Source organism: Xiphophorus couchianus, chromosome 6, assembly GCF_001444195.1.
Source record: "Xiphophorus couchianus chromosome 6, X_couchianus-1.0, whole genome shotgun sequence".
Taxonomy (NCBI): domain Eukaryota; kingdom Metazoa; phylum Chordata; class Actinopteri; order Cyprinodontiformes; family Poeciliidae; genus Xiphophorus; species Xiphophorus couchianus.
The window spans coordinates 26,527,051-26,545,183 of record NC_040233.1 but is presented as its reverse complement, the minus strand read 5'-3'; the positions used below and the strand labels follow the sequence as shown (position 1 = coordinate 26,545,183).

The following is an 18,133-nucleotide window of genomic DNA, read 5'->3' as shown; positions in this document are numbered from 1 at the left end:
GCTCCATATCTCGGCAGTCATGTCGATATCTGTGTCAAATAATGATGTTGCAAGAAGGAGAATGAAAACGCAAATCGATGGCAGTTGTGCTTATGAAGCCATAAGTCAAAAAGCTGCACTAACCATAAACTTCAACGTAAAATAGTGCTTGGACTCAAACTCTGGCCCTGTGAACTACACCTGATGTTTGCACTAGAAGTAAAAAGCAGCTTCCCCACTGAGCTGCCCACGAAAAACTAGAATATTGCTAAGCTCCTGTTTCGGTACTCTGTAGCGATTGTTTTATTGCAGACTGTCAAACAAAAGTCCCAAAAGTGTTAAAAATATTTTAGAAACAAAATGAACCACAGTAATAAAAATACAGAGGGATGAGTTATTTGTACAAATATCTAATACATTTCATATCAACTTGAGCTAGTCGCATTAGAGTTCACATTGTTCAGTCCAGTTTTAGGTAGAATATTAGTCACTTTAGGAAGACAGCTGTAATGGGATCAAAATTACTTTTTGAGAATATATTTTCATTTAAGGAATCAGTCATTGCTCTAAACATAGACAAGGGAGCAATTAAATCCAACCTTGGCTAGAAATTAAAAAGCAGGTCAACTCTGAGATAGCATAGTCTCAAGAAGATATCATGAAATGTTTCTTTCATCAAGAATTTTTCATTGTAACATCTATTGTTATAGGACTTGTAAATTAAAACTGGGCGGTTTGAACACAGTGTTCCATGTATTGCGCTGTCATTACTTTCCAACATACTTCATTGTGCTTTTGCTATTGTCTAGAGTCGATCTCGAGGTTCCAGGTTGAACATTATCATAGTTGCTGAAGGAGCCATTGACAGACAAGGACAACACATTACCTCTGATTTAGTGAAGAAAGTGAGTAAAGCTCAGTCTCAGGCTGACGCAGAGGAGAACCAACAGCTGGAACACTAAGTGGATGATTCTCAAGAGGTTTACGTAAATAATTTCAGGTTGGTTGAGATGCTTGTCACACTGCCAGGAATGTGGCAAAGTACAGATGACAATAAGCAACAAGTCGAAGTTTCCTCGCGTTTTGTTCTGAGATCATCCTCCATTGTTCGATCCAGCTTGTGGCACTGCAAAACGTTTTCTGTCATGTTTTCAAATACTTGTGCTTTTTATATTTCTCTAGAACCGTGCTGATAAGAAAAGGCTGAACATTATTATTGTAGCTGAGGGTGCCATTGATTGCCACAACAAGGCAATAACCCCTGATTATATCAAGGACGTGAGTATGGTCGCGAAGCCTCGTCGTCTGGTGGATGCTCGAATTCTCCCTCATAAGCATGAGTTTTTTCTTCTCTTTATGGTTTTGGTTTCCTCACGATGGAAACACTTACAACAATTTATGCTTCACATGTGGTCATTTCTAAAAATAAAATAAAAAATGCACCATTTAATTTTCCTTTTTTTTTTGCTCCGTTCCCGCATCATTTTTTGTTTCTGCCCTATTTTTGTTCTGGAAAGTTGACCTTGCATGTCCATCATTTGGCACACACCAACATGACAGGAGATGTTTTGCATGATTTCTCCTCTGTTACTTTTTGTGATTTGTCCTACCTTTTTTTTTTTAAGTCTGTTTCATTTTGAGAAGTGATAAAGTCTTACAAATATCAAACTAATAGGAGGCATTGTTGTTTCAATGGGAACCTTGAGTTAATGTCTATATTATAATATATGCTGCATCTATAGACATTATGGCAGAATATATTCATTTTAAAAGCAATTCTGTTACGACTGTTAATCTATAATGTCTCTGTCAATAGCTGGTCGTGAGCTGCCTGGGTTTTGACACCAGGGTCACTATCTTGGGCCACGTACAGAGAGGTGGGACTCCATCTGCCTTTGACAGGATTTTGGTAAATCATCATAAATCAATTACAATTCCTTTTTTTTTCACTTTTATGGAGATGGATTGGTAAACCCCTGCTGAAATGAATTTCCAGGCCAGTCGAATGGGCGTGGAGGCAGTGTTGGCATTACTGGAGGCGTCCACCGACACACCTGCCTGTGTTGTGTCTCTAGTTGGCAACCAGGCTGTTCGACTACCGCTTATGGAGTGTGTTCAGATGGTAAGTTGGCTTGTTCATGTTCGCCAATTTCTCAAAACTTTACACAGTGATTCAGACTCCTGTTTATCATCTCATTCTGTTTTCTAAAAGGATGAGAGTGAGGTTGAAGTCTGAACCATCAAACGGTGGTTATAGCTCTATTGTGGCTCGACAGGTTGCACCGAGGTGTGCCATGACAGAACACACCACTGAGCTTCAGACAACAGTCATGTTTTTGAAAATAGAACTGAACTGATAAAGTGCCATGCAGTAGATATGTGTCGCCCTTCAGGAGGGAATACACCCATTATCACTGTTAGCCCTCCATGTCAACCCTGCAGAGTTTCAGTCTACTCCTCCTCTGGTTTTTGCAATTCCAGCTCTATTTCAGAAACTTCACATGTGCTCAGAACATGGTGGAGCTCATTAATGAATTGTGAAAAAAGCTAGGATGCACTCCAAGTACGACTTATCTTATTACTTTTTTCTTTTGACTTACGACAATGAGAGTTTTAGCTTTCCCCCACTACACCTTTTCCTCCCAAGTACCCCAGTTTCCTTAACTTTACTTTTATGAATATTCTCTCCACGTGTTAGATTGATGTAGTTGCCATGGTGAATCAAGGTAATAGGTGGTGGTTGATTGATCTGTCATTCAGGACTAGGGTACCCACAACCTCCTTGTGTTTTGTAAGTAAAATCAAAATGAAAAATAACTTTTTTTAAAGTTATTTTCTGAAATTATTCCCAGGTGCTTCCAGTTTCACTGAACTTTACTCACCATATATCAGTAGTTACCAACAGACGTGCTCAAAGAGAAGACCAGCTACATGCTGAAATCATTTGTTTTTCAGTAAAGCAGCTCTTCTGTTTTGCCATCAGACTCAAGAGGTACAGAAGGCCATGGACGAGAAGAAATTTGATGAGGCGGTCAGACTGCGCGGCAGGTAGGTCTGAGACAAAACTCATGAAATGTGCAAATAAGCCATCTGCAAAGAAATTGTAAAGCAAGGTATGCAATGGATTTGCGTTATCTAAAAACTTTAACTCTATTTTCAATGTGCAGGAGCTTTGAAAATAATCTGAGCACCTACAGACTGCTTGCTTCTCAAACTGCTCGCTCCGAACTCCAAAATGTAAGCGCCACTGCAAACAAACACCACAAAAAAAATGAAGAATACAAACAAACCAGAAATCCACTCTTTTAATTTCTTTGATGCATCTTTTCCAACAGCTGCTCTGAGATTTGTACATTAGCATAAGGTACCGCCTGGTCAGGTGCATCCTGGGTGCTGCAGTCTTTTTGTGACACTAACAGAGTCTCTGTTTTTCTGTGACTGACTTGAGGGAGAGGAAGAGAAGGAGGCAGGGGAAGAAGAGCAATCTCATGTATGTGATGGGTCAGCTTCTGCAGCTTGTGCAGGTGTAGTTCGCACCATTAGTTTTAGGCAAATTAGCTCAGACTCCTTATCAAGCTGCCGGCTTCTAATTACCATGCTGACAAAAAATGAAAAGGGTTTTGTGTATTCATGTCAGAAATAAATCTCTTTAAATTCATATTTTCATTTTGTCATGGTAACAGAGTGCCACAAAAGGGTCAGTGCTCCCCACCAGTTGCTCTGTCCATCTTTTCTTATTTTTTCATGGCTCCGCTTTGTTGTAGAATTGCATTCTTATAGACAAATGGTTCTGAAGCATAGACACACAGGTAATGACTTCTATGCTTCACATAAGCATAAAAAATAAGCATTGAGTCTGAAGAGAAAAATACGCATAGCTCAAAATTATGTTAGAGTTTTTAAGCGCATGACATACATTTGTGTTTTAGAGCTTAGCTTAAGCTGAATTCAAGAGACAACTGACAACACTTATTACCTATATGAATTTGATGCTGTGCCTTAAAAATTTCAGATGAAAATGTTAGTCTACATAAAAATGATTCTGAAAATATGACTTTTTTCTAAGTCACTGTTGTGTTCCAATGTTAATATCAGAGTCAGAAATTTGACAGTTTTTAATAAAAGTTTTTTTTCACAGTCAGGAGCTACTTAGTCAATTTTCAATAAAACGTAAGTTTTAGTTTATTTATCAGCAGAAGTTCTGAAACGCCTTCTTTTTGAGGTTCTGACGTCTTGAACGTGTTATTGATCCTTAGTGCTCAGCAGATTCTTAATGCTGATGTTTTCTGTGGTTGTCATGAGAAAACAAAAGTTGCTGCTTCTCTGCATTTCTAGAAGCATGTGGCTTCTTGCATGTAAAGTTCTCATTGCAGGAACTGTTTCATTTCCTCAAACATTTTTAATGCTGAGGTTTACATATGTTCAAACACTAAATGTGAAATTCATGCATTAGGTGTGACTAAAAGATATGGCAATGCTTGGTGTTAGAACATACGGCCTTAGCATACGCAGAGCAGCCGGATTCTGATTCATCTACTGCATATTTAGCACCTTTCAGGGTTGCGTGTCTTTGTGTGAAATATCTGCCCTTCATTATCCTCAGAGCTCCTTTAACGTGGCGGTGATGAACGTCGGCGCTCCGGCTGCCGGTATGAATGCCGCCGTGCGTTCTGCCGTCAGGGTGGGAATCACAGAAGGCCACAAAATGTTTGCTGTCAACGACGGCTTTGAGGGCTTCTACAAAGGACAGGTGAGTCACCACAGACAAACAAACAAACAAAAATAAACATTTTTTTCTTTGTCCAATTAACTATAAAAATTGTACGGACCTAAAAAGGCTGCCAAACTCAAAGGATGCACCAGTATTTTATTGATAGGCAAAGCGCTGAGCAAAATATGAATTCTGAAACTGTTCCTTGGTCACAAAACTACAGTTTGTTCACATTAAAACCTCCTTCCAGCCTCCAAACTACTGTAGCACATTGTTTCAGAGTAACTGTTGATTAGCTAGAATAAATTTTCTATATTTTCTTAATAGATAAAACTATTAAAACAAAGGCTTTTAACAGAGCCTTCCTCTTGTCAAAAATCCTTAAACCACCACTTGTTTAAGGAAATACATGAGTTGCTTTCAGAATGGAAGAAAGCATTTTTTTTTCTCAAAATATAATTTTACTAAGAAATCATTCTCATGATTTGAATTATATCTGGAAAACAAATTGTGTGTTGTAACGGATAATATTAAATCTTTATCTCCAAAAATGGAGTCTTCAGGAATTCCACATGGAACAATTTTTAGCTCCGATTCTTTTCAGTTTAATTGCTATTTATAGATGAGTTTCCTATAATCAGCTTCAGGCATACGGTGACGATGCAGTTGTTTACGCCACAGGTAAAACGTTTGACTCCGCTGTAGAAAGACTACACTCAGGTTTTGAGAAAGTGTCAGCATATCTAGATGAATCTACACAAATACTAAAATTGGAATCTGACTGGGTCAAAATGTAAGAAAACAGGAGAAAAGTAAGGAAAGTGTTTGAATACGCTTTGATGCGCTCCTGCTCTGAACAGTTCATGTCTACGGGGATCAGTGGTGTTTATTTAACTCCATCCTACGCCATGAGTGGATATATTATTTTCGTGTGGCATCATTCATTTAATAGTTTCAATTTGATCATTTTTAAGGACGATCTAACCATCTGATAATAAAAAATAATTCTCTACCCACTGATACTGTAGTTGATTGTTAGATCAACTAATCTGACAGTAAGTGCTACGTCTACACATCTTTGTGTGAGATTACCTAAAATAATTATTGATTCTTTGTTGCAACATTTGCATTGCATGTGAAGACTAACATGCTCATTAATTAGAATGTTTTGATATCTCCAAAAAGTCTGTGACAGCCTGGATGATGTGTAGATCAGACTGCTTATATGATGTTACCTGCATTGTAAGGTGATGTAGTGTTAATTTCCTAAGGAATACCCAGAGTACTGAAATGAAAGGCAGATGTTAGTTTACCACTCACAGTATGCAGGCAATAGGCTGTTTATTACAATTGAATAAAAGTTATGTTTTGTCATAAAAAGAAACAATAATTTTAGTATCCTGCTTGATACGACAACTTTAAAATTCAGTCTGCATGCAGCCTGATGAACAGACTCGGCTGAGCCCAGATGTAGGACATGAATGCTCCGTCACTAACCGCCTCCTCTGAGCCCTAATGACCACAGTGACAACAACAGTGTCCTGTAAACAGTTCTGCTTACTGTAAGCCAATTACAGAACCTTCCCCAGCAGCAATTCCATTCATGCAAAGAAGCGGTCTCCAACATGCTCTGCTGACCGTTGACAAACACTTGCTTGTAAACGCCCTCATACACACACACACACGCAGATACACGCCTACGTGTGTTTGGATGTTCCAGCAGAGCCATGGTGACCTGTGGGAAGTGATTACTCTCCGAGGTGAGTGGTCACAGAGGAAGATTAGACATGATTGAGACGTGAAGCAGTGATCCCTGAGTAAAAGCTCTTCTAAATAGGACACAGACTGCGGTGAAGAGCAGCTTGTTTGGTAAAACTCTGCTTGCATTCATGCGATATGAAAAGAGTAAAGGGGGTAAAAATGAGCCACTCTTTTTACTTTGTTGCTTTGAAATATAATAATAGCAATAAAATATTAATCTTTTCATAACATTATTAGTAAATGTTGTTTTAGCTTATTAATATTGGTCTTTTCTGTCATATAACAAATCTAAATAAATATGTATCACTGCAGTTTGCTGCTTTGAAAAAGCAAACATCTTTGTTAATACAGCACACCTCATGAACAGCCTCAACACTTTGTTAGTTGGCAACTGTTAACAGGGAATCTTGTGTTGATGTAATCATGAAATATTTTTCTGTAATTCCTTTGCAGTCTTTTAGAAGCACCTCTGCAGTTTTTGTTTTGTTCTTCTCAGATCAAGGAGATCAAATGGGGAGATGTTGGAGGTTGGACTGGCCAAGGAGGATCTCTGCTGGGAACAAAAAGGTGAGAACAAAAACATGTAGGCCTTAAGTTTGTAACATCTTCAGTATGAAGAAGACATGGCAAAGAAAAATTATTTGCTAATATTTAATTTATCACTTTCAGTTTCTTTTGCTGTATCTTTGATAATTTTATAGTTGGGATTGAGTGACGTGTTATTTCCTATAAAACAAAGTTCTAAATAAAGCAGATTTTCTCTGTTCCCCATTAAGAACTCTTCCAGCAAAACATCTGGATGCAATTGCTGAGCAGATGAGGATCCATAACATCACTGCTTTACTTGTTATAGGGGGATTTGAGGTATGTTGCTTTTTTTATTTATTAGACAAAGTTGTCTTTTTTATTGAAACTTAAGTTTTTATTTTGATATTTTTAAATATACCAGAAAGTATTGCTAACACTCTTAGAATTTCATTCTGTTGTTTAATGTTCATGTTCTGTTATGATCGATCAGTTATTGATTTTGTTCATTTTAATCATTGTAACCTGTTTCCACTGCTGCTGTCCTGTATTTTACAGTGGATCTTAAAGTGTACACATCACTGCTAAACTGACAGGCATTTCAGTCTAACAGATTTGTTAGTTTTTTTTTTATTTTACTTTATTTATTTCTGTAATGTGATATGTGTCACATTAAGCAGATTTTGAAAGCCTGGCATTTTAAACGGTGTTTGTACACTTTTTCGATTCATTGGCGACCTGCTCTTCATTTCAAGCCTGTTTGAGTTTTTTGCTTTCACTAGCCATCGCTATTTAACATTTTAGCTAGTAAAAACATGTCTTGACTGCTTAACTATTTAAACTTAACACTAATTGATGTATAAGGAATTGTTTCAGGCTTTATTTTAAACATATGACTGTGCAAAGTATTGAAATGACATGAAGTCATTTTCAGAAATCTGGTGCCCTGGAAGCAACTTCTAAAGAAATTAGGTTTGGTTTAAAACCTTTGCACAGTTTTTATTTATTGGCAAAGCTGCAACACCTGTTGTGCATAGCACTGCCTGCAGTGCCTAGAATAATCATAGTTATTTACTGATTCCATGAGATAATGGATAAAATATTTTTCCAGGTGTCCCCTGACAGATCAGTGCAGCTTTGCCAATAAAAGAAAAGCAAATTTTTTTTTCATCTTTGTATCTTTTTTATGCAACAAGCAACATCAGCTTCCTGTGCATGTCTGGCGCCTGCAGTGATTGGCTTGGCTCTCTCCCTTTGGCTTCTCCCTCCACTATGCTCGTCGGCTGAACTTTGTTTTTCCCAAGAGTGCCTGTAATTTTCCCACCGCATTTCTCCCATCAGCAGCCCCCCGTCCTACATCATACTCCCTCCCTCCCTGTTTGGACACAAGCCACATTCATCATGAGTTTTGTCTCCCCATTTATTCTCTCCTCACTCAATTTTCACATTACAGATCAGAAGATATGAACATTTTCCAGCATGTTTGGACCCAAAAGTTATTAAAATCTTTCTGTTAGAATTCCCTCCTTTTAAACTGTACAGACTTTTGTATCCAAAAAAGAAGAATTTAACATTGAACCAAAGAGTTAAGCTAATGACTATCTTCCTTTGGATCTTATTGCTGTTGCAGCTTCTTCCTGGACTTTTTCTTACCTAAAAGCTTTCCTGTATCCTTGTTCTCATTCTGCTACGTTAATATCTCAGCGTTACGCCTCACTATTCTACCATTCATCTCCTGATCCCAACCAATAAGATGCTGGCTCTCCACGCTGCAGGCATACGTTGGATTACTGGAACTCTCCTCGGCACGGGACAAATACGCCGAGTTCTGCGTGCCCATGGTTATGATCCCAGCCACAGTCTCCAATAACATACCTGGTTCAGATCTCAGCATTGGCTCAGACACAGCTCTGAATGCCATTACTGACGTAAGTGTGGCTGGCTTTGAGCGCCTGCGAGTGTTTGTGGATGTGTCAGTCAAACGCCGTCCAGTCGATCAGAGTTTGGGACTCTTCTAACTACCAGCTCGCTTCCAAGAATCAACAAACAGGAAGTGGAAATTGAAGTGTTTTTATTATTAATAGAGCTCTAGTATCAGAGAAAACTCATGCAACTGAATGATATGGCTTTCTTCAAGTCATACTGAGATAATTTTACAAAGTTAGATTAGTGTATTTAGACAGAAAAGTGGTACAATATGTCAAATTAACAGGGAGAAAAAACATTTTTGTAATGGTTGTCAAACTAAGCAGTAGAACTTGGTTTCTGGGTTTAAGTCAGATACCAGATTTGGGTATAATTACCTCCTGTAGTGAGTCAGTTGGTTATGGGGTTGGATGTATTTGATTCAGCGTAAAAACAAACAAAAAAACATTTTTGGACCTAAAAATGGGTCCATTTTTGGTCCATGTTTCCAACATACACAATCCAATTCAGTTTTTGAGCTGATCGTGAATCTTATTCAGCTATCAAGGTTCTTCCTATAAGTTGGAGCTTTTTGCACCAAGGTTTTGCTAACATGTCTACACTTTTGTTATGGTTCATCCAAAATAATACAACAAATAACAACATTTATTCTGAAGTGAGCTATTAAAGCTTCAAACATCCTCACTGTGGGTAAGCCATTGTTAGTTAGCTGCTTTGCTAAATGCAGGTTCAATAGAAACATTGTTACCACGGCGCTTATTTGAGCCGGATAAAACAATACAAACATACTATGAGTCTGTAAAGAGGTTTAAACAAAAACAAAACTAAATTGTGTGAACATCTACAATCAGTATATTTGTTATGGTCATTTTAAAATATGTGGTTTGGCCTACTGTGTGAACCACATATTATGATGAGGTTGCATTTTTTAAGATACATCTCTCATCCAGCGAGACATACCTGACCAGATATTATTAAGGATGAATTATTCAGTAGGGCCAAGATATTACTTCTAGTTTTTGCTACTTGACATACGGATCACAGATGCAGTCAGTGTGTTAAGTTTTATTCTGTTGTGATGTTTTGCTTTCCAGTCCTCCTTCTTTGCTGACTGGTTGTTAAAAATGGCTCACAGCTTAAATATTTGGAAAAATATATAGTTAACACGGTCGACCTTCTGCTTGACCTTTAGCCTTTAGCTTTAGCCGCTTAACCTTGGCTGACCTTGGAGGAAAAATCAAAATACACCTACCCTCACAAAGCAAAAAAAACATTAAATACCAGTGATGGATAAACATAGTACAGTAGATATAAATAAAAAATAAAAGTCATACAGTGTGTAGTTCTCTCAACACACCTGATGAGTTTAATTCTCCCTAAATGGAGCTGATGAGTTAGAAACATGTTTCTGCTGTTGGTTGCTGGAGGTGAGTTGGTCTGCAGAGGTGCCAGGTAAGTCAGAGCATGCAGGGACTTGTTGCATGTTTGCACCACGGTCGTTGTAGTCTTGGTGTGTTGTGTCAGTGCAGTTTGCTGTTTGTGTGCTCATAAACACTCAGTAAGTGGGCAGCGCTCCGACTCAGCTTATTTCTCCTCCAAACAACACAGACTATTAAGTTCCTCTGAAAGGCTCATTTAAAGTCAAGCCTGCTGACGCTTTCTGTTTCAAGACTCTTCGCTGGATGGACATAAATGGAGACAGATCCTCTGCAGTCCCTCCTCTGCCTTTATCTCTGTGTGTCATCACCGTGACTTGTCACGGTGTTGACCTCACCCCTGCACCCCACTCTGTCCCCTCTCAGCCAATGAGAAGCCAAAGCCCCATCCCTGACATCCTGGAGAGAGTCAGCTAAGCAGCCCACCCATTACAGAGCTGAATGTTCATGGTTCCAGTTAAAGTAAAGAGGCTGCCCCATTCATGTATCCTTCATTTTCTATTGCTTTCTAAGTCACAGCTCCCTTCTAGTTCATATAAAACATAAAATTACTTTTAGCACGGCTTGTTTTGTAAACAAAACAGAGTTGAGTTTAAACCCAACATATGTCCACAGAAAAGAAGGATACAGGATGACGGAGCCCCAGGGCACCATGATCACTTAGTAAAGATACGTAGAGCTGTAAGTTCCCCCCCTAGTGGTCTAACTGCATATTACGGGCCACCACCATCAGGCCTTTGAGTCCCTGCTGGAGCTGTGTGAGGCCCGGGCCAACTACAAGGAGTTTTGCATTCCCATGTGCATACTGCCTGCCACCATTAGTAACAATGTGCCGGGCACTGACCACAGTCTGGGAGCCGACACGTCGCTCAACGCCATTGTGGAGGTAAGGCCCAAAAACAGAAACACAACTAATGGTCTAGAAAAAATAATGAGAAGACAGTATATTAATGATAACAAGCACATTAATGTCTCCATAGTGACAGACGTTTACAACAGAGGTGCAGCAGAATCTGAGATGATGCCGTTTGGTATTTTCCTTCAGAAAAAAACGTAACAGTAACTGCTTGGTTTTTTTTAGGATAGATTTTGATGGTTTTAAGGGTTTAATGCCCCAGAATATCCATGTACAGATTTAAAATCATAAACCTAAACTTTCTCACTTATTGGTGAGCAAATGAAAATATAGTCGCAAAGGAAGTTTTATCATTGTTATCTAAACTATGCCTGACAGTCCAGGTAAAATCCGGCAAATGCTTCATTATTGCATATTTTAGGGTATCTAATCATTTTAAATTCAAATTATTGAGGTTTTCTTGTACAACCACCTTAAAAATACCTACAGGTTCAAGGCAATAAGAAAAAGCCCAAATTAAGCTGGTAGCATGTCTGCTGAACCCCTCAGTACCACTTCAAATATCAATGGACAAACAGAAGCTTGTGAGTACCTGCATGTTTAACTGAGTGTCTGTGTTTCTGTATAAGTTGTTTACTGTGTAACTATATATTATTGTGTTGAAATCTGCATGTTTTGATGGATTGCATTTTGCCAAAAGGAGGTTTTCACTGATGTTATGGAGATACATTTTTCTGATTTGGTTGATTTCACTTTGAATGCTCTTACACCTTCAGAAATTAAAGACTGACTCCACTTAGAAAGAATTACGTATTCAAGTAATTGTGCTTCAACATAACAAGGTTGACTGGCATTATTTACCATCAGGAGGTTTTAAATTAAGGCTTGATTATTTCTTTTATTTCTTATTTTCAATTGATATTGTTTTCTGTCACGAAATTAAAGAATATATTCGCCATTTTAAGCAGTTAAACTTTAGTGTCTAATTTTTATGCAAACACTTGAATATAAAGCTCATGATTTTAACATTACTGCAGCACCATATGAGGAGTCAACCTGTGTATCATTGTGATATTTTTACCCTGCAGGAATTTTATCCACTCTAAAGCAGAGCTGCTGCTGTTTTTTGTCATCTTTTCATCTGTCACAATTATGCCATTTGTTGTTATTTTATCCTCCAGTTCTCTGATTCCAAAGGGATCATTGGTACATCAATCCATCGTATTTTCTATAGTATCTGAAATGATCCAGTTTGACTCGTCTCAGCTGTGCTTTTGAAATGCGTTCTCTGCAGCTGCATGCCCGAACAGAGACGGAAATGTTTAGTTTTTTAACCCCGTAACTTCTGTGTGAATCAGACATGCGATCGCATCAAGCAGTCTGCCAGCGGCACCAAGCGGCGGGTCTTTATCATTGAGACCATGGGGGGCTACTGCGGCTACTTGGCCACGGTGGGCGGTCTGGCTGCAGGAGCCGACACGGTCTACATCTACGAGGAGCCGTTTGACATCCGTGACCTGCAGGTCAGATTCAAATACATTTTAATACATTTATGAACCTGCTGGGTAAATTGCACACATTGTTTACAACAACTTGGTATATCAGAAATTAGTTCACATGCGTCTTGCTTCTGCTGCGATCAGGATGTGTCAGGAATTTGCACGTGAGGCAGATTAAAGATATGCATACAAGGGAATTTATAAATAACCTCTGAGCTGCATCATTCATTCCATAACAGCCAGATCTCTTTAGAGGATTAGAGACGGCAGGACTGTCAGTGTTCGTTGTTACCATTAGATTGTCCCAAAAACTGTTTTCTTTAAATTTACTGATAAGAATGTAAATAAATTACACGTTTTTGTTTTCAAATGGTTTCTTTTGAAGTGAAAACATTGTAATGTTTTACTAACCAGTAGTGGAAGGCTTGAGGCATTTATTAAAAATGTAAGTTTCCATGAGAAGTTTTTAAGGTTTTGGTTAAATGATCAATACACTCTATTATAAACAGATGAGAAAACTGCTTTCAGTCATATTGACTTTATGTGTAGCAGACAACAGAACGGTGATGATAGAAAGAGACGGCTAAAGAATAAATGGAGTAAAATTTAAAACATTGCCTAAAATAGACTTGCATACACAGAAGCAACAACAAACACAGCGATGTGAAGGAGAGCAGTATGTGCAGGAGGAATGGCATGCACATGCCGTTCATTTCACATTTAAAACAACCACACTTTAACAATGTGCTGTACAAAAATACAATAACAAGAACCTATGAATGATTTCAATAAAGTAAGATAAGCAAATACCATAAGATATATTTTTTATAATTTGATAAAATTGTAAAAAATGTTAAAAATGTTAAATGTGTCCTAACTTTTGGAAAATATTTAAACTTTTAAATATTCTTTCATGTGGAGAAGTGATTAAAATCTCACAGAAGAACCTTCATGGACTCTTAACACCTAAACAAACATTAAACTAACGTTATCTCTCCTTATGTGTTCAGTTGCTAAAGAAAACTGGTTGTGGTGCCCTCTGGTGGTGCTTTTGTTGCACTGCGCCTCTGTGTCATGTGGAGCAGCACACTGAGGAGTCTCAGAGTTGCAGTTGCTTGTCCAGGTTGGAGGCAGCAGGCGTTCTTCCCTCAGGTTCACGTTAAGTCTTCCCTCTGTTTCCAGGCCAACGTGGAGCATCTGACGCAGAAAATGAAGACGAGCATCCAGAGAGGCTTGGTGCTCCGGTGAGTTTCATTCTGTTTGTGAAAGATTAGGATGTTTTCAGTTTGCTGATGTCGGTCTAGCTTTAGTCAACACACTAAAGTCTAACAGATGAAAATGTTAAACTGTCATGAAAATGTCTCCATTGTTGAAAACTGTTATGTTATTTTCCAGCCTTTGAAGTGACCCTTTAGACTTCCTGTGATGTTGTGTGTTGCGGTTATTTTAGTCCACTGCAGTGTTTAAAATGCTCCCAGCAGGATGAAGCTCTGTAGAAATAGGACAAATGTAATATTTTGAACAGAGCCTAGGTGACATTGTGAGGCTGTGCTGAGGGGTGAACCTGCATAATAATTTACTACAGCACACCAAAACCAGAACAATAATGGATGGAGGGAATCTGCAGGCTGTAAAACACAGAACACTGCAGTTTAATGAACTTAAAAACAGGATGAACTGATCTAATTTAACACAATAACAACTTCTATTGATATATTATGTGGAAAAAGTTTTAAACCACATATAATCCCATCTAATCAACAGTTTTCTGAAGATCTTTCAATTGCTTTTTTCTTGGACTCTGGCTGCTATTTCCTCATTTAGCTGATATTAACTGAATACTTAGTAAGGCTATCTGCTCAGGTAGTGCTTCCTGTTTTAGTTTTTAGCTCGTGAGCTGTAGTTTTTTTAAATGAACAATGTAAAACCCATAGCTGTCTGTGTCTTTGATGTTCAGAAATATGTTCTAACATCTAGAGTTATCTGTCTTGTAACGAGCAAAAAGCAAAGTAGACGTTTTCAGTCACTTTGACCTTAAAAAGGATGTTGAGCCAGAGATTTGCCTTCATGTCTGCAGTCTTCTTAAATCATATACCTAAATATATTGCAATGTGGGGCATCTTCTGCACGTCAAGTATGTCTTCTTTTCCCTGTTTTCATTTTTGCCTCTGTTGTTTATCTTAGAAATGAGAATTGCAACGAAAACTTCACCACTGACTTCATCTACCAGCTGTACTCTGAAGAAGGTCGAGGCGTGTTTGACTGCAGGAAGAACATCCTGGGTCACATGCAGCAGGTCCGACTTATAAAGTCTAGTCTAATGGTTTAATTATCCCTTGAATGTTGATTTATAATGGTCAATCGAAGTATATCTTTTAAAGTGTTCATAGTATTTTAAAGATAAAACTTTTCTTTTACTAAATCTTATAAAATATATAATGCCGTGCGATTGTCTTCCCTTCAACAGGGCGGCGCTCCGTCTCCCTTCGACAGAAACTTTGGCACCAAGGTTGCAGCTAAAGCCATACAGTGGATCACACGGACACTCAAGGAGTCATACAAAGAAGGTGTGTCACACTACCTACTTATGTACTTAAGTCTGAGAAGGATTCATTACATATTAATGTTTTTGAGAGATTTTCACTGTGTTATGTCTTGGCTGTAAAAGTTTACATTTTTCTTATATACAGGGAAAGTGTTCACCAACTCAGAGGACACCGCCTGCCTGCTGGGGATGCGCCGAAGGGCGATGGTCTTTCAACCTGTAGCTCAACTCAGGGAAGAGACCGACTTTGTGTAAGATAAAGATTCTATCTTCATCCTTACAGTCAGTCTGTCCAAAGACTTATATCTACTTTAAAAAGCAAATATGTTTAGGATTAAAAGAGAACTATTACATCCAGCACAAAATTATGCAAGCCATATCTTAGCATATAGTTCCAAGCCTGAGTTTAGTGTCATTTAGATTGCAGAAGAGTATTTTCCTGGTTACAGCTATGTACACTCTTCTTGGCAATCAATGTATTAATTTTGACCCTAATACACAATGCGTCAAAATGATCCAAACAGGTTAAGCTGGTTGGATTCCTGGTGTTTCTGTTTGGTATCATTGAGTCAGTGAAGATTTCAGACCTTCACTGACTTCTATGTTTGGAGATGCCATTGTTACAACATCCACTACAGAGCAAAAACTGAATTTATTATTTAAAGTTCTTTTTACATTAGATGTTCCCTTCTTATAACAGTCACAATTAATGAACTCTTAATTACTTGTTTTCAGTTTGAAGTAGCATTCCTTCAGGTTACTCAGATTTCCAGTGGTCTGTGCTGCCTTTACTGCTAGCTGTGTGTGTTGGGTAATGTTGCAGCTGTTTTAGAGCTGCAGCTCCACCACTGCTTCCATACACTGAACAAAAAGAGTTTGTGTCCCAAATTTAGCCCCACAGACACTCTGCATGTCCTTCTAGTAATGTGCTGAAGGTGAGACCTACATCTCCTTGCCAAAGTATTCAAACCCCTGAAACCTTGAATAATTTATCACCCATTTTGTTTTTTTATTTGTTTTGTGAAGGTCTCAGAGTTTTTCTAGACGCTTTCCATCAAATGTGACAAAGCTTGGGCTATTTCGTAAAGAAAAATGTGTAAAGCTGGAACTGCAGTGCAAGATAAAGTTTTTTGTTATGGAGGATGAATAGTTGATTTCAGGGTACGGGGGGTTTTCTTTGCAAAACATTTTGAAAACTGTATATCAGCATGGTCAATTTTAATATAAGGGTCTTAATTTTTTTGCAAGTTACTGTGCTTGAATTTGTACAAATCGCATCAACAGGGATTTACTCTTGTTAGTTTTGTCTCAGGTGAAATGTTCAACTCTAAAAAAAAATCCTCACACTCAGTTTCTTCGTTTTAGCCACCGGATCCCGAAGGAGCAGTGGTGGCTCAAGCTCCGTCCTTTGATGAAAATCCTGGCCAAGTACAAGACGAGTTACGACGTGTCGGATGCCGGCCAGCTGGAACATGTGACCCGGGTGCGGCCCAAAGAGAACGACGCCTCAGCCGCGATCTGAACCACTGACAAACGGCTTTACTCCCACAGGAAACCTGCTTCACATTTCAGTGGCAGCTGCTCACACTGATTGATTCCTGCATATATATACTGTACATACAGTATATATATATATATATATATAAGGAAATATTATAAAGGATAGAGGTAAAATTTAGAAAAGGATTTATTGAATGAGTGTGGCACTTTTCAGAAGGAATGTTACAGTTTTAGTTAAAATTTGATGAGGGTCATTTGGAAAGAGTATTTATTTTAAGCAAGCTAACATCTAAGAAAGCTTAGATATCCAAAGTTATTATACATAAATATAATATAATATATGCACTACTCACGATGTATTTAGGTTTTAGTGCCCCAAATGTAGCCATGTCTAATTATTGTTTTGTGTGAACACATCTCAGCCAGGGATGAAAATCTTTGATTAAATTTGGCTTTTATCACCTTCACCTGCACTTTGAACTACGTAGTCAATGTTATCACCCAAAAGCTGCTTTTAAAAAGGGAATCAATGTCTGGCCAATCACGCGCACTCTCGAGAATGTCCTGGAAAATGCTGTAACCCTGAAGGCTTCAGAGTGAGCAGGTGTGTGTACGGTCGAAAGCTAACTGTATGTGTGTGTTGTGTTGTTGCCTTAGCTGCTTGTATCCATCCTGGGCTTTCTGTGTTTTCACCGTATAGTTTTTATTCATGCAGGCTGTTGCTGTAGCAAAGCAAAGTATTTGGAGGATGTGTGGAACAGCTCATTGATAGCGTTAACGTGACGTGAGTGTCCTGTTTCAGAGTAAATAAAGCTTTTATGGTGTGGAAATGCTGAATGTTGTGTTCATTTGGTACATAATAGGAACATGGATTAAAAAAATTATTTTTATGGATTTTGTATTCAGGAAACCAGATTGGAAAGTTAACAAAAGTTACAGTTCTTTTGAGGTTCTGAGCCTTAGTAAATTATTAAAATCGCTTTCATTGGTTGATCTGTATTGTGCTCTCAAATTTTTTATTAAATCTCAGATTTGTTGTATGATTTAGTGTTAAATATTGGTCATTAAAGTGGGGAATTCATATTAACACCAAAAGTAAATTTAGCCTTTAATATTATCCTAGCCTCAATTGGCTTTTTCTTAAAGAATCCAGTCCTACCCAATTCTGTCGCCTTGAGCTGACATACGGCTTTGAGTCTGAAGAAATATCCACTTCCCCATGACCTTGTGCTGTCTGACCATTTTTAATAACCTTTTAGTTCATTTTAGGGTTCCAAACCTGAGAGAAAATTTCCTTATGGTACATCTTTACGAGACAATGCTGTAACTACTTTCAAAGAATCTTCCATTTTTAAGTTCTTCAGTATTTCAGAGAAACGGCAGAAGGTAGGAATT

The 18,133-nt window shown here is 38.2% G+C and overlaps 1 protein-coding gene across 4 annotated transcripts in view; it reads left to right on the top strand.

Moving 5' to 3' along the window:
* Window positions 1–17,575, top strand: part of LOC114147236 (ATP-dependent 6-phosphofructokinase, platelet type-like) — a 29,217-nt gene extending 11,642 nt beyond the window's left edge. The window contains exons 8-22 of one of the 4 annotated variants that reach the window (XM_028021850.1): window positions 1,162–1,257; window positions 1,796–1,888; window positions 1,976–2,101; window positions 2,963–3,027; window positions 3,147–3,216; window positions 4,583–4,729; window positions 6,948–7,018; window positions 7,228–7,315; window positions 11,072–11,224; window positions 12,553–12,717; window positions 13,876–13,937; window positions 14,878–14,989; window positions 15,161–15,260; window positions 15,384–15,489; window positions 16,604–17,575. In XM_028021850.1, the coding sequence (XP_027877651.1) occupies window positions 1,162–1,257; window positions 1,796–1,888; window positions 1,976–2,101; window positions 2,963–3,027; window positions 3,147–3,216; window positions 4,583–4,729; window positions 6,948–7,018; window positions 7,228–7,315; window positions 11,072–11,224; window positions 12,553–12,717; window positions 13,876–13,937; window positions 14,878–14,989; window positions 15,161–15,260; window positions 15,384–15,489; window positions 16,604–16,760 (1,611 nt within the window). In that variant the 3' untranslated portion in view covers window positions 16,761–17,575. Of the gene's footprint in view, window positions 1–788; window positions 885–1,161; window positions 1,258–1,795; window positions 1,889–1,975; window positions 2,102–2,962; window positions 3,028–3,146; window positions 3,217–4,582; window positions 4,730–6,947; window positions 7,019–7,227; window positions 7,316–8,751; window positions 8,905–11,071; window positions 11,225–12,552; window positions 12,718–13,875; window positions 13,938–14,877; window positions 14,990–15,160; window positions 15,261–15,383; window positions 15,490–16,603 lie in introns of all 4 variants that reach the window. The other 3 variants (XM_028021851.1, XM_028021848.1, XM_028021849.1) reach the window with 3 other exon arrangements.
* Window positions 17,576–18,133: the final 558 nt, after the last annotated feature.